Source organism: Anolis sagrei, chromosome 2 (genome assembly GCF_037176765.1).
Source record: "Anolis sagrei isolate rAnoSag1 chromosome 2, rAnoSag1.mat, whole genome shotgun sequence".
NCBI classification, from domain to species: domain Eukaryota; kingdom Metazoa; phylum Chordata; class Lepidosauria; order Squamata; family Dactyloidae; genus Anolis; species Anolis sagrei.
This window is the reverse complement of record NC_090022.1, coordinates 11,138,893-11,154,399: the sequence shown is the minus strand read 5'-3', so window position 1 is coordinate 11,154,399 and position 15,507 is coordinate 11,138,893. Positions and strand designations below refer to the sequence as shown.

The 15,507-nt window shown below is 42.5% G+C and overlaps 1 protein-coding gene and 1 pseudogene across 1 annotated transcript; both read left to right on the top strand.

Moving 5' to 3' along the window:
* The first annotated feature begins 1,394 nt into the window (after positions 1–1,394).
* On the top strand, positions 1,395–14,846 carry LOC132767772 (zinc finger protein 93-like). Its single transcript, XM_067465200.1, has 6 exons — positions 1,395–1,791; positions 3,043–3,558; positions 3,814–3,940; positions 4,485–4,555; positions 11,823–11,949; positions 13,159–14,846. The coding sequence occupies exons 2-6, from the start codon at positions 3,169–3,171 to the stop codon at positions 14,772–14,774; spliced, it is 2,331 nt and encodes a 776-aa protein (XP_067321301.1). The 5' UTR covers positions 1,395–1,791; positions 3,043–3,168; the 3' UTR covers positions 14,775–14,846.
* The window catches only part of LOC132766023 (zinc finger protein 93-like), a 77,556-nt pseudogene continuing 66,552 nt past the window's right edge, over positions 4,504–15,507 (top strand).

Sequence of the window (15,507 nt, the reverse complement as noted above, 5' to 3'; positions counted from 1 at the left end):
ACGGCAAGAGGAATAAAGGCGGTTCCTCCACACGGCCATCTTCCTTCCTTCCCTGACAGAAATCCAAGTCCAATGTCTGTCCTGCCCTGTGGGTTGGGCCAGAAACCACTTGGGACCGCTCCAGAGTTGACGTGGTAGCCATGAAGTCCTGAGCTGCTCCTGAGAGGGTGGCCTCTGCATGGACGTTGACATCCCCCAGCACTATAAGCTGCTGGGACAGAAATGTGGAACTAACTCAGTGACACCCTTCTAACCAAACTCTGAATGAAACTTCCCAGGTCTTGGCAGAGAGCTGCTTTGGAAAGTGGCCATTGCAGCAGGAGATGCCTCAAAGGCTGCGGGCAAGGAACAGCCTGCTTGTGGTGGGTGCTTTGGCTGTATCTCCCACTCAAGTCTACGTTCCTCCTCCTTGGGAAAAGGGAGCCCTGGGACTTGACCACAGCTGAGACCTTCTTTCTCTGTTGATTTTATGTTGTGGGTGAGCCCCCGGTGGCGCAGTGGGTTAAACCGCTGTGCTGGCAGGACTGAAGACCGACAGGTCATAGGTTCGAATCTGGGGAGAGGAGGATGAGCTCCCTCTATCAGCTCCAGCTCCTCATGCGGGGACATGAGAGAAGCCTCCCACAAGGATGATAAAAAAAATCAAATCATTCAGGCGTCCCCTGGGCAACGTCCTTGCAGACGGCCAATTCTCTCACACCAGAAGCGACTTGTAGTTTGTCAAGTCGCTCCTTGTTGTTGTGGGTGGAGGTTCTGCCCTGCTCTGCTCCCTGGATGGATGGAATCCTCTTAATGTTCAGTGGGGTTGGGGAGCAAGGGTTTGGCAGGGAGAGAATACCTTTGACTAACTATCCTATGAATAGGCATTTTTTCCTTCCATGACTACATCTAGGAACCCGTATTACTATTTCTATCCCCAACCAGGTCAATGGATTGAGAAGTAAAGGCATGAGTTGCTCCATCAAAACCTCAAGCACACTAAATCTATTTCAGGTTCTATGTTTATTTTATTGATCAGTGGATGGAAATCTGCCCCTCACTGAGTTACAGTCAGTTGTACTGGGGCTGGCTGGGGATGTCTCCTTATTACTCCATGATATTGGCCATACCTCTGCTCCCCAGTCTAATGGAATCCCCTTAATGTTCAGTGGGGATGGGGATCAAGGGTTTGGCAGGGAGATAAGATATCTAACAGCCCTATGAATACGGATTTTTTCTTCCATGATTCTATCTCTGCCATCAACTTTAGTCCTCTGGTTGCAGGGCTTTGGAGAGATGCTCTTTCCCCCTCCTTCCAGTGTAACACTGGGCAAGGAAGGGTTAAGGGCAGGGAGTGTGGTTCCCAGAGAGGCAGGAAGGAAGTGGCCTCCTTAGACCCGCCTTTCCTGTCCCTCTAGGAGGCAAACTCCTTCCCCTTCACTCTTCCTTGCCTGGCTGGGAGAGGGGAGGCTGTTCCTTTGCACTCTCTCTCTCTCTCTCTCTCTCTCTCTCTCTCTCTCTCTCTCTCTCCTCCTCCTATTTAGTTTATTTATCATGTCATCAGCAACCAGGCATTTGTATTACATTTTTAACAAAAACAATCAGACAAAACACAGAGTTTGCAAACTTGGTAGTTGATTAAATCTCCTTTGACCAGTATCTGGCCACTTGGAGTGCCTCTGGGGTTGCTGCAAGAAGGTCCTCCATTGTGCATGTAGCAGGGCTCAGGTTGCATTGCAGCAGGTGGTCCTCCTCCTTGCTGCCTGTCTCTTCTCTCATCATCTTCTCCTCCTTCTGCTTCTTCTCCTTCCGGTGAGTCTTCTTCCCTGACCTTCTCCAAAAGGCCAAAGAGGGACCGAAGCCCAAAACACTTGGAGGGAGGGCCAGAGTTTTAAATATTCCAGAGTATCTGCTTGCCATCTGGATTTTCAAGTATTTTGGTTTAATCGTTATATTGATTTTTGTCTCTTGGTTCTTCTTCACAAGGAAGGCTATGGATCATGAGGCATCGGCTGAAGGAATCACGGGGGGGATCCAGTGTGGGTTGGGACTGAATGGGAGCTCAATGGGAGGCCAGGTGGGTCTGGAGGCCGGAGAATCATAGAATCAAAGAGTTGGAAGAGACCTCATGGGCCATCCAGTCCAACCCCATTCTGCCAAGAAGCAGGAATATAGCATTAAAATCACCCCTGACAAATGGCCATCCAGCCTCTGCTTAAAAGCTTCCAAAGAAGGAGCCTCCACCACACTCCAGGGCAGAGAGTTCCACTGCTGAATGGCTCTCACAGTCAGGAAGTTCTTCCTAATGTTCAGATGGAATCTCCTCTCTTGTAGTTTGAAGCCATTGTTCCGCGTCCTAGTCTCCAAGGAAGCAGAAAACAAGCTTGCTCCCTCCTCCCTGTGGCTTCCTCTCACAGAGAAGCAGAGGCCCAAGTGGAAAGAGGGCCCAGCATTACCTGAAATTGAAGGGTACTCCTTTAGTTAGGCACCCCAAGGCGGGCGACAGAAAGCAAGCAGTCTCCGTAGGTGAAGCAAAACCTTTATTCAAGTGTGGCCACACACGGAGAAACAGCAAAGACAGACCAGTGTCTTCAAAGAAGGCTGTCTCGGACAGTTGGATCTTTCAGTCACCTTATATACATGTCTTTTTGCTGTGTCATGGGCACACGCCTCTCTTATCGGATCAACCATTCAAAAACATGTTTTTCTCATATTTTGGTACTTCAGTGTCTCTAACTGATAACCTTCTACAAACTACGTAAACACACACATTATTGTTACATTTTGGGTGTTAACCTACCCTGGGTACTTCCTGGGCGTACTTGACAACAGAACATCTTGTGTCTTCTAGATACATTATCTCCTCTTAGGTTTTGGTCTTCTGCAGGCCAGAGGAGAGGGACAAGCTTCTCTTTAGGTTTGCATTTCAGCATTTAAACAGTTCTAAGTTCTGCTAACCCTTTCAAAATAAATAAATAAAGGGCTTGTGGGTTTTTTTTACTCTCCAAGAAAAAGCCCTCCCCCCCCGGAAGCCAGTTGTCTAATTCTGCCTTTCTTTCACAGAGGAAATGTGATTGTTGGCTGAACATTTTGGAGTCGAGCCTGTTCAGGGATTTCTTTCCCTAGAAAGAAGTGGGAGGAAAAGCATCTTGGATCCAATTTGCTTCTTCAACCAACAGTCGTTCCAACATGGAGAGACCCAACTCACCTGGACCTGAATCAGGAATTGGGAGCAATGGAGCATCCTGGGAAAGAACTAAACGTAAGTCCCAGAGTGTGGACCTTTATATCTCAGACACACAGCGCCAGCACTTCAGGCATTCCTCCTACCAAGAGGGCGATGGACCCAGAGAGGTTTGCAGCCGCCTCCACTCTCTCTGCCGCCAGTGGCTGAAGCCAGAGCAACACACCAAGGCGGAGATGCTGGACCTGGTGATCCTGGAGCAGTTCCTGAGCATCCTGCCCCCAGAGATGGGGAGCTGGGTCCGAGAGTGTGGGGCAGAGACCTCTTCCCAGGCGGTGGCCCTGGCGGAAGGCTTCCTCCTGAGTCGGAAAGAGGACGAGAAGCAGGAAGGACAGGTGAGAGCATTCCCTCTTGGCTTCACTCACCTTGGGACTGGTGGAGAGATTAAACATACATCCTGCCTTCCTTCCGAGATGAGGCAGATGTGAGGGAGAAGTCAGACCCTGCTCCCTTGGCCTCTCCCCCCCCCCCTTCTCTGCCCCTCCTGCTTTCACCTCCATGTCCACTGTAAGCTCAGTTGCTGCTCTACTCAAATTTGAAGACCCTGATCTTTCTCCATACTACTTCAGGAATACTCTGTGCTCTTCCAGGCCCAAGATAGCTGCATTGAAGCCCAGTCTAATGTCCCTGCATCAGAGAAACCTCCATCAGACGCTACCCAGAGTCTCAGGCAGAAGGAACTCAAGCAGGAAAGAGATGGGGCTGCAATATTGGAGGGTAAGAAGCTAAGGCCGCATCCAGACAGGCCTTTATCCCAGAAGCGTATAATTTCTGGGGTAGGTGTCCAGAAGTTATCTTCGGACTCCCCTGAGAGAACATCTGGAGGACCTCCCCCCAAGCCCCCAGACCTCTTAGAAAGGTTATAAAAACTTACCTATCCTCCATTACAAGCTTCGGCTGGCTCTCCTTGTGGTTAGACAACCCCTCCTTTATTGGAGTTGATACTGCAATAAAGGTCCTGTCTGGACGGGCCCTATGATGAGCCCTAAGACTGAGATGGTAGACAAACAGACCACAAAGAATAACTTTAGTCCATTGAACTACCAAGCCCAGGACTACTTTCAATCCAAGCTACTTAAAGCACTGCTTGAGATAAAATGGCCTAAACTCAAACATTTACATATTCCTGAGCTGGAGAACGCTCCAGTGTTCATGGAGCCATTTCCTCATAGGTTTCTTTTTAGGACTGTAATTGTCACCTCTGAGACATGAGTATGTGATCAGTTTTCCACACCTTGCTCTCTCTCTCTCTCTCTCCCAGAGGCTGGAATGATGCTGTTGCCGAATCCTCAGCCGATTCTTCCCCTTTGGGATGGAGTGGAACTGAATCAGGTAAGCAGAAGGATTCCTGGGAGAGGAGGAAGGGAGCTGCCTGGGGTCACTGGTTCCAGGCTCAAGCATAGAATCCTAGAGTTGGAAGAGTCCTCATGGGTCATCCAGTCCAATCCCCTGCCAAGAAACAGGAAAATAGCAATCAAAGCACCCTGACAGATGGCCATCCAGGCTCTGCTTAAAAACATCAAAAGAAGGAGCCTTCACCACACTCTGGTGCCGAATGTTCCACTGTTGAACAGCTCACATAGTTAGGAAGTTCTTCCTCATGTTCAGGTGGCATCTCACGTCCTGTAGTTTGAAGCCATTATTTAACACAAAAGATGGAATCAACAGAAACCTAAATCATGTCTGAAGTCACAGGTCCGCAGTTTGGGGGTCCTGGATTCAGCGCTGACGCTTGATGCGCAGGTGTCGGCGGTGGCTGGGAGGGCCTTCGCACAATTGAAACTCATGCGCCAACTGCGACCTTCCCTCATGAAGTCTGACTTGACCATGGCGGTCCATGCCTTAGTTACCTCTGAACTACTGCAATGCACTCTACGTGGGGCTACCCTTGAAGATGGCCCGGAAACTACAACTTGTCCAACGTTCAGCAGCCAGATTAATAACTGGGGTTAGTTACAGGGGGCGGTCGACCCCCCTGTTTAAGTAGTGCCACTTATTTTCCGGGCCTAATTCAAGGTACAGGTGTGACGATGTGTAACTTTTATTCATATGGTTGTGTGTTGTTTAAACAGTAGTTTATGGATGGTAAGTATGGGAGACTATATATATATATATATATATATATATATATATATATATATACATACACATATATATAAAAAAAATAATCTTTATTTCTTTTCTTAAAAAATACAGCAATAGATAAAGATAGTGCTGGAAACTTTTAAACTTGTAAAAGTTTCTCGCTCTGTGAGGGGAAGTATAGAGGGGAGGGAAGAGGGGGAAAGAGGGGTAATAGTATAGATGTGTTAGAAAATGTCCAAGTTGTCCTTCTTTTTATGTGTGCATTGTGAGAAAAGAAGTTTAGAAATATACAGTGAGGGATAGGGGTGTGTGTGATTATTGTAGATGTTGTGTTGACTTCCTGGTATCCTCTGGAGAGTTTTTGTCCTGTTCCTTCTTCTTTCTTCCTTTTCCTTCTTTTATATCTTGCTCTCCCCTATTTCTATATTCACAATTATATTCCTTTAAATGATTATTTTCATATTCTTTACTTTTGTTAAGTATGTTGTTACGTGTTTCCAGTCTGTTTCCGCCATTGGAGTACCCTTCTTTTTTGCTAATATGTTCGTCAGTTTGTCCATGTTTCTTATATCTAATATTTTTGTTAACCATTCTTCTTCATCTGGGGGATCTTTCTTTTTCCAGTATTTTGCATATGTTATTCTGGCCGCTGTTGTCAAAAGGAATAGAATTTTGTCTTTATTTTTTTCCATTTTTATATTGTGTATTCCTAGTAGGAAAGTTTCTGGTTTTAGGGAGTTTGTTTATCTCTAATACGTTTTGTAACGCTTTTTGTATTATCTTCCAGTATGCTGTTGCTTTTGGACAGGTCCACCATAGGTGGTAGTACGTCCCTTCTTGTTCTCCGCATTTCCAGCATTTTGTATTTGTGTTTTTGTTGAATTTTCTTAATCTGTGTGGTGTGATATACCTCCTATGGGCCATCTTTATCCAATTTTCTTTAAGTTCCATTGCCTTTGAATATTTTAATTTCCTATTCCATACTTCTTCCCATTCTTCTTTCTTTATTTCTCTTCCCAGATTTTCCCTCCATTTTTTCAAATAATTTTTCCCTTCTTCTTTGTTATTTTCTTCTTCTATGAGTTTCTTATATATTTTGGAAATTAGTTTATTTTCTGATTGCATTATTTTGTCCCAAAAGTTTTTTCCTTCTTCGAATCCTTTTTCTTTGTCTTTCTTAAAGTGTTCTTTAATTTGTTCATATTGATACCAGGAGATTCTGTTGTTTATACTTTTTAATTCTTCTTGGGTTTTCATCTTGAATTCTCCTCCTTCCTTTCTTATTATGTCCTTATATCTGGGCCAATCATACCATGCCGTTACTCTTCTCTGTGATGCTTCTAGCAGAGATAGCCAAGTTGGTGTTTTTTTATAGAATTTATCTTTGTGTCTGTTCCATACTTTAATTAGGGAGGATTGGATGAAGTGGTTTCCGAATTTTTTTCTTTTTTTACCTTATCGTATCCAACATATGCGTGCCAACCTAGTCTTAACCCTTCTCCTTCTATATTTAAATTTTTTTCCTTCTCTAATTTGGTCCAATCTCTTATCCAAATCAACGCGCATGCATCATGGTATGATTTTATGTCTGGGGTTGCTAGGCCTCCTTTGCTTTTCCCTTCTATCATGTTTTTATAATTTATTCTTGGTTTTTTTTCTGCCAAATGAACCTCATTATATCTTTTTTCCAATCATTTAATATTTTTTGGTTTCTGATTATAGGTAGATTTTGAAATAGGAATACAAGTTTTGGGAGTATTGACATTTTTATAGTTGCTATCCTTCCCAGTAAAGATAATTTCATATTTCCCCATTTTTCTAGGTCTTTTTTAATTTTTTTCCATTTTTCGATGTAATTGTTTTCTAGTAGTTGTAGGTTCTTCGCTGTTAAAATTATTTCCAGATATTTTATTTTCTGTGTGATTTGAATGTTCCATTTGTTCCTTAGTTCTTCCTGCTCTTTTTTTGTTATATTTTTTGTTATGGCTTTCGTCTTTTCCAAGTTAATTTTAAATCCTGATACTTCTCCGTATTGTTTTATTGTCTTCAACCATTTTTCCAGATTTTTGTTTGGTTCCTCTATTATTCCTATAATATCGTCCACGAATGCCCTGATTTTATAATTGTGTCCTTGGATTCGCGCTCCTTCAATCTCTTTGTCTTCTCTTATTCTATCTAATAATGTCTCGAGAGTCAAAATGAAGATTAGGGGTGAAATGGGGCATCCCTGTCTCGTTCCTTTTTGAATATTGATTGTTTCTGTTTGCTGACCATTTACTATAATTTTTGCTTCCTGTTTGTCATATATTGCGCCAATTATGTTTTCAAAGTAGTAGCCGACATCCATTTCTTTTAATAAGATTTTAATAAAGTTCCAGTTTACCATGTCAAAGGCTTTTTCAGCATCTAACGCCAGACACATTACCTTTTTTTGGATGTTTTTCCCATAATATTCTATTAAGTTTACAATCGTTCTGACATTATCTGCTTGTGATCTTTTAGGTAGAAAGCCCGCTTGTTTTTCTTTAATTCGCTTTGTTAATTTTTTTTTCAATCTTTCCGAGATGATATTTCCCAATATTTTATAATCTAGGTTTAATAACGAAATGGGTCTGTAATTTTTGACGCTTTCTGGGTCCGTGTTCTCCTTATGTATTAGGGTGATCGTTGCTTGTTTCCATGTTTGTGGCATTTCCCTTTTTTCTCTAATTGTATTCATGACTTTCTTCAGATGGGGTATTAGTTCTTCTTGAAATGTTTTGTAATATGTGGCCGTCAGGCCGTCTGGCCCGGGCGCTTTGTCTCTTTTCAAGTCATTTATAGCCTCTTTGATTTCTCGTTCAGATATTTCCTTATTTAACTCTTCTCTTTGTTCTACTGTTATGTGCGCTATCCTTTTTTCTCCTAGATATTTATAGATTTCATTTTTGTCTATTTCTTCTTCTTTGTATAGATTTCTGTAAAATTTCTCAAATTGGTCTTTTGAGAAATTCCTTGTGTGTATATTTTTCCATCCTCTTTCAGTCTCGTTACAAATGTTGTTTCCCTTTTCTTTCTTAGTTTGTTTGAGAGCCATCTTCCCGGTTTGTTTGCATTTTCGAAATTATCCTGTCGTAGGAATTTCAGTTGCTTTGCTCTGTCTTCTTGTTCTAGGAATTCTCTCTGTTTTTTTAGCCTTGTCAGGTTCTTGTTGGCTTCTTTGTTGTTGGGGTTTTTCTTTAATTTGGTTTCTTCTTCTGATATCTCATTGAGTATTTCCTTCTCTTTTTGGTTTTTAATTTTGTTTTTTATGGCTTTCTGTTGGATAAAATTCTCCCGCATCACTGCTTTGCTTGCTTCCCACAATAGAAATGGGTGTATGTCCTGATTTTCATTTATCTCAAAATATTCTTTTAATAGCTTCCTATTTTTTTCCACATCCTCTTCTTTCCTTAGTAGATAATCATCTAATCTCCATCTTCTAATTTTCTCCTCGAATTTTATTTTTATTTCGATTGGGCAATGGTCTGATTCCATTCTTGGTAGGATATTTATTTCGTTGATATCAATTGCTAGGGATCTTGAGACCCAGGCCATATCTATTCTTGACCATGTTCTATGTCTTGCCGAGTAAAATGTATAGTCCTTTGTTTTTTCATTTTTCCTTCTCCAAATATCTTCTAGCTCCATTTCTTTCATTATATTGGTTAGTGATTTTGGTAGCACTCCTCCTCTTCTTTTCCCTTCTTTCTTCTCCGTGTTCTCCTTGTTACTTCTGTCCCATGTCGTATCTATTACCCCATTGAAGTCGCTGATGATAATCAGATGGTCAAATTCTTGGTCACTAATATTTGCTTTTAGTTTCTCTGTAAATTTGGTTTTTGAGTCATTGGGCGCATATATGTTACATATCAATATTCTTTTGCTTCTTACTATTATTATTACCCCTACAAATCTCCCATCTTCGTCTTTGAATGCCTGATGTGATGGTATGTTATTGTTTATATAAGTAACCACCCCTCTTTTTTTTCCCGCTGCTGAGGAATAGTATGTCTTTCCTAAATTTTTATTATCTAAATGGGCTACATGTTTTTGTGTGACGTGGGTTTCTTGGAAGGCAATCACATGATACCGATTTTTTTTATCCTATTAAATACTTTATTCCTTTTACCTTTACAGTTAAAACCATTAATATTGTTCGAGTATATTCTTATTGAGTCCAGTTTTTTTATTAAGTTCCTCTTTAGCTTTCTCCTTCTTCTTTCTCTTCTTCCTCTTCTCCTTCTTCTCCTTCCTCTTCTCGCTTTCCTTCTGCTTCTTCTTCTACTTCTTCTGCTTCTTCTTCTACCTTATTTAGATTCGTTGTGTCGTTTCCTTTTCCTAGGTCCATTCTGTAGTTTCCGGCATCTAAGTCTTCTTTCTCAGGGGATTCTGTGCAGGCCCTTTTTCTTTCCTTCTCACCTTTCCTTGCATTCTCTGGTTTCTTCCCTTTTTCTTTTATGATCTTTCCTAAGAAATCTTTTGCTACTTCCTCATTTGTAATCCAGTATTTTTTTTCCTGGTATGTTGCCATTAATCCTTCTCCACGTTCCCATCTAAACCTGATTTTCTGTCTTTTGAGTTCTTCCACTAGAGAGCTGTATTTCTTTCTTCTATTCAGTATCAATCCTGGTATTTCCTTCAGTATTATGACCTTTTTCCCTTTGTAGAATATTGTTCTTCTACTGTTCGTCTTAAGAACCTCATCTCTTTGAATCTTTTTAACGAAATGTATGATCACGTCTCTCAATGTTCTGTTTCTTATGGCAGCCAGATTAATAACTGGGGCTAGTTACAGGGGGCGGTCGACCCCCCTGTTTAAGTAGTGCCACTTATTTTCCGGGCCTAATTCAAGGTATAGGTGTGACAATGTGTAACTTTTATTCATATGGTTGTGTGTTGTTTAAACAGTAGTTTAAGGATGGTAAGTATGGGAGACTATATTTTGTTAGAGATGGTGGCTAGTGGCTTGAGCTGAGTTGCCATAGCAACGGGGGCGGAGCCAACTATCATTTCACGGTGCAGCTTTTTGAAAGTGGCAGTTGTAAGCCGGTGAGCTACAAGGAAGAGACTGATTTCTCTAGTGGGAGAAACAGGGAATTAGTCAGTGGCCGGAGAGCTACTGAGAGAACACTGAATCTTTTGGTGGAGATTCAGGGAATGTGTCTGTAGCCAGTGTGCTATAGGGAAAAACTGAATCTCTTGGAGATTCAGGGAATCAATTGGTGACCAAAGTGGTTGCAGAGAAGGACCCTGTACAGGGGGTTGTTGATTCTGAATTAAGAATCAAGGTTTGGCTGGGTTTAAGCCTGTTGTGCCAGCTGTGAAACCTTTTGAAGTGTTTGCCTGAGTTTACTCATGAAACCTTTCCAATGTATCCATCAAGATTTGTGCCTCTTTTGAAGAAACAGTTAAACTTATTATACTGCTGTTAAAATAAACTTGTTACTGTTCTCCTCAAGTCCTGCCTGATACAGTTTCTTCTAAGTTGAACAGCTTGCAATAGTGCAGTCAGCCAGAGATAGTAAACGCTACGCTATCCACTGAATAAAACATTCTGTCATTAACAGTTCCTTTATAAAATAGCTCTTAGGCTGATATTGATCGTTGCCCGGCTTCCCTCATAGATTAGGTGGCAATGGGTGTTTTACCACTCGCACCTTCACATTTGGTGGCATTCGGTGGCATTAAAACGGTCTCCTTTACAATTGGTGGCAGCAGTTTAATAACGACTCCTTCACAACAGGTTATCACCTATAAAGCCCTAAACGGTTAGGGACCCCCCCCCCCCCAACCTTCTTGACCGTATCTCTCTCCATGAACTAACCCGGGCCCTTCGATCTTTGGGGGAGGCCCTCCTTTCGCCCCTGTCAGTTTCAAAAGCTTGTCTTGCAAGCACAAGGGAGAGATTCTTCTCCTCTGTGGTTCCCCAACTCTGGAACTCATTACCTGGAGAGATCAGGAAAGCCCCTACCTTAGAAACCTTTAAAAAGAACCTTAAAACCTTGCTCTTTCCCTGTGCCTTTGGTGAGTAGGGGCACAACATGACACTACTGCTTCCCTCAACGCTTCTGTCACTGGAGTACACACCCCCCCTAATTGGAAAGTTTGGTTTCACAACCCTGCGTTTTTTATGAGCTCTCTCTTGCAAATAACTTGCTCCTCTTCCTATCTCACCCGAGTTTTTTAACATTTTATCCTGCACATGTGGCCCATCCACTGTCACTGTGATTGTGTTTATTGTAATGTTATATTGTTAATGTATTCATATGTTTTTATGTAATTATGATGTTGTTGCCTATGTTTTTGGTTTTATTTTACTTTAATATATTGTTTGGACTTGGCCTCATGTAAGCTGCCCTGAGTCCCCGTTGGGGAGATGGTGGCGGGATATAAATAAAGATTATTGTTGTTGTTGTTGTTGTTGCTGTTGTTGTTGTAAGCATTTTTCTTAATTTCCCTGATGTGAGAAGGAAATGTGTTCTTTTTCCACCAGGGTCCTATTGCCTTTGAGGACGTGGATGTCTATTTCTCTTTGGAGGAGTGGGCTCTCCTGAATCCTGGTCAGAAAGCCTTTCACGTGCAGACCATGGAGGAGATTCGTGGGATGGTGGACTCTCTTGGTAAGGCTCCCTCACTGATGGGGATTTCTATTTCAAAATGCAGGATCCCAATCAGCAGCGCCCTGGTGGAAGTAATTTCTGAAATCATCTCAATCACTGAGGGTCTTCAAGGCAGGGCTTATGTTCTGTGCTTGTGAATAACTGGGGCTTGGGCTTTTTGTGCACTGGGAGAGGCATATAGCAGTAATCAAACTCTATGCCCCTCTCTTTCAAGTGGTGAGAGTGTCATTCATGGTAGATTCACAATTGCAGAAATCAGTCTGAGTCCATCTTTTTGAAACACTGTGTATAATTATTCCACCCTAAAGGTCAGGAAATAGTTTATATATCCACTGCCACTTCCCTAAATTCTCATATGTGAAGAAGTTGCAGCTCCCTTGTAAAAGCCATGAAGAATTATATTGGTATTGGAACCAGAGCAATTGGCTGAACAAAGGGACAGTCCACAGAATGGTATTTCCAGGAAGACTCTGTGATTGCGGCAAATGGATTTACCAACAGCTCTTCCCTCTGGTGCACAGTCTTCTCACTCCTCACAAACCGGGATGGTTAGGAGGCAATATCCACTCTTTCCAGGGTGGTGTTACGTGGTCACTATATCTGGTTGAGTTCTGCAGACCTTCCTTTTATTGTTCCCTTCTCTGCCTTCATTATTGTTCTCCTCTTTTTTTACAGTCACTATCTTGTATCTTTCCAGCCTTGTCATGCAAAACCGTAACAATCTCTGTAGCTCTCTGAAATTAGTTATAGGACATTCTACGTTGGAGCAGAAAAATCCAACCTTAATTGAACATGGGAAGAGAGAACCAGAGGTGGGGGGAGAGAAGTGAAAAGGAGGGATCGATTGTGAAAACAGTGGTAGCAAGGTAAAGTCTTAGCTAGAGAAAAAGGCGAGCATTGGAATGTAAAGGAAAAGTCATCCATTCTCCCAGAAAGAAGGAGGCAGAATTTTAAAAAAAAGAGATTGGTCTGAGGAACAGGAAGCCTCTGGAGCACCTTTCCCTTAGAGGCGCCACTCAGTCAAAGAGTGTCCATTTTTAAATAGACAACAACAACAACTTAGACGCTCCAGGCAGTTAAACAAGGGGTGGGGTGAGGACAGCAGTTATATCTTCTTTTCTTCCATATCTATGTTGTATGTTTCCATCTCTTTCCCTAGAGTCCTTATCACACACACTGAAGAATGATTGTTTCTGTCCTCTTTCACAGCAGATAACTGGAACAACAAACACGGGAAGCATTTGGAACACAATGGAGGCCTTCCTAGATGCCAGCAAAACCATAGAGAAGATGGAGCTTCTGCCACAGAAAGGCCCTACAAATGCAATTTATGTGGGCAGTGTTTTACCCAAACTATGGGACTTACACTTCACAAGACCCTCAGTGCTGGGAAAAGCCATTGTAAATGGAAAGTATCAGCGAAATGTATTGCTGATTACAAATCGTCAGGTCTGAGCCAAGAAGAAATCTTTGAAGGAACTGAGGCTTTCATAAGCCAGGAATGTGGGAAATCTGTTCTCCAAGGTTCACACTTGGTGAGCCACAGAATACTCCACACAGGAGAGAAGCAATACCAATGCCAGGAGTGTGGGAAATGTTTTGCTCAAAATTCACACTTGGTGAAGCACAAAAGAATCCACACAGGAGAGAAGCCATACAAATGTCAAGAGTGTGGGAAATGTTTTGCTCGCAGTTCAAACTTGGTGAGGCACAAAAAACTCCATCCAGGAGAGAAGCCATACCAATGCCAGGAATGTGGGAAATGTTTTGCTCGCAGTGCAGACGTGATGAGGCACAAAAGATTTCACATAGGAAAGAAGCCACACCAATGCCAGGAGTGTGGGAAATGTTTTCTTCGCAGTTCACACTTGGTGAGCCACAAAATACTCCATACAGGAGAGAAACTATACCAATGCCAGGAGTGTGGGAAATATTTTGCTCACAGTTCAACCTTGGTGAAACATAAAAGACTCCATACAGGAGAGAAGCCATACCAATGCCAGGAGTGTGGGAAATGTTTTGCTGACAGTTCAGCCCTGGTGAAACACAAAAGACTTCACACAGGAGAGAAGCCATTCCAATGCCAGGAGTGTGGGAAATGTTTTGCTGGCAGTTCATACTTGGTGAGGCACAAAAGACTTCACACAGGAGAGAAGCCACACCAATGCCAGGAGTGTGGGAAATGTTTTGCTGACAGTTCAGCCCTGGGGAAACACAAAAGACTTCACACTGGAGAGAAACCATACCAGTGCCAGGAGTGTGGGAAATGTTTTGCCTACAGTTCAGCCTTGGTGAGGCACAAAAGACTCCACACAGGAGAGAAGCCATACCAATGCCAGGAGTGTGGGAAATGTTTTGCTGGCAGTTCATACTTGGTGAGGCACAAAAGACTTCACACAGGAGAGAAGCCACACCAATGCCAGGAGTGTGGGAAATGTTTTGCTGACAGTTCAGCCCTGGTGAAATGCAAAAGACTTCACACTGGAGAGAAGCCATACCAATGCCAGGAGTGTGGGAAATGTTTTGCTAAAAATTCACACTTGGTGAGGCACAAAAGACTTCACACAGGAGAGAAGCCACACCAATGCCAGGAGTGTGGGAAATGTTTTGCTCTAAATTCATACTTGGTGAGGCACAAAAGACTCCACACAGGGGAGAAGCCATACCAATGCCAGGACTGTGGGAAATGTTTTGCATACAGTTCACACTTTGTGATACACAAAAAACTCCATAAAGGAGAGAAGACATACCAATGCCAGGAGTGTGGGAAATGTTTTGCTGACAGTTCAGCCCTGGTGAAACACAAAACACTCCACACAGGATAGAAGCCATACCAATGCCAGGAGTGTGAGAAATGTTTTGCTTGGAGTTCAGACTTGGTGAAGCACAAAAGACTCCATACGGGAGAGAAACCGTAATAATGCCAGAAGTGTGAGAAATGTTTTGCTTGGAATTCAGATTTGGTGAAGCACAAAAGACTCTACACAGAGGAGAAGCGATACCAATGCTAGGAGTGTGTGAAGTGTTTTCCTTGGAAGTTATCACTTGTGAAACACCACAGCATCCATACATGAAAGAAACTGTACAAATGTCAGGATTGTGGACAATCTCTTACTCAGAATTCATCCCTTGTAAACCACCAGAGAATTCACACAGGAGTAAAACCATACAGATGACCAGATTGTGGGAAATGTTTTACTCACACCTCATCCGTTATGAAGCACCAGAGAATTCACACAGGTTAAAAAACAAACAAATGCCAGGCATGTGGGAAATATTTTTTATCGGGGTTCATACTTTTTGAACCATCAGAGACTACATACAGGAGAGAAACCATCCAAAGAGCTGGGACAAAACTAATAAAATCTGTCACAACAAGGAAATGGCAGGTTCTGGACATTCTGGTGCAGTAGACGAAACATTCAACATTTCCCAATGAACATGTGTGGTTCCCTTGGCTTCAAGTAGGACTTGGCTTGACTTTGGACTGATCTCTTAGACAACTCTCTTCTTGGTTTTGAACTCTTGTTCATTTATTATTATTATTATTATTATTAT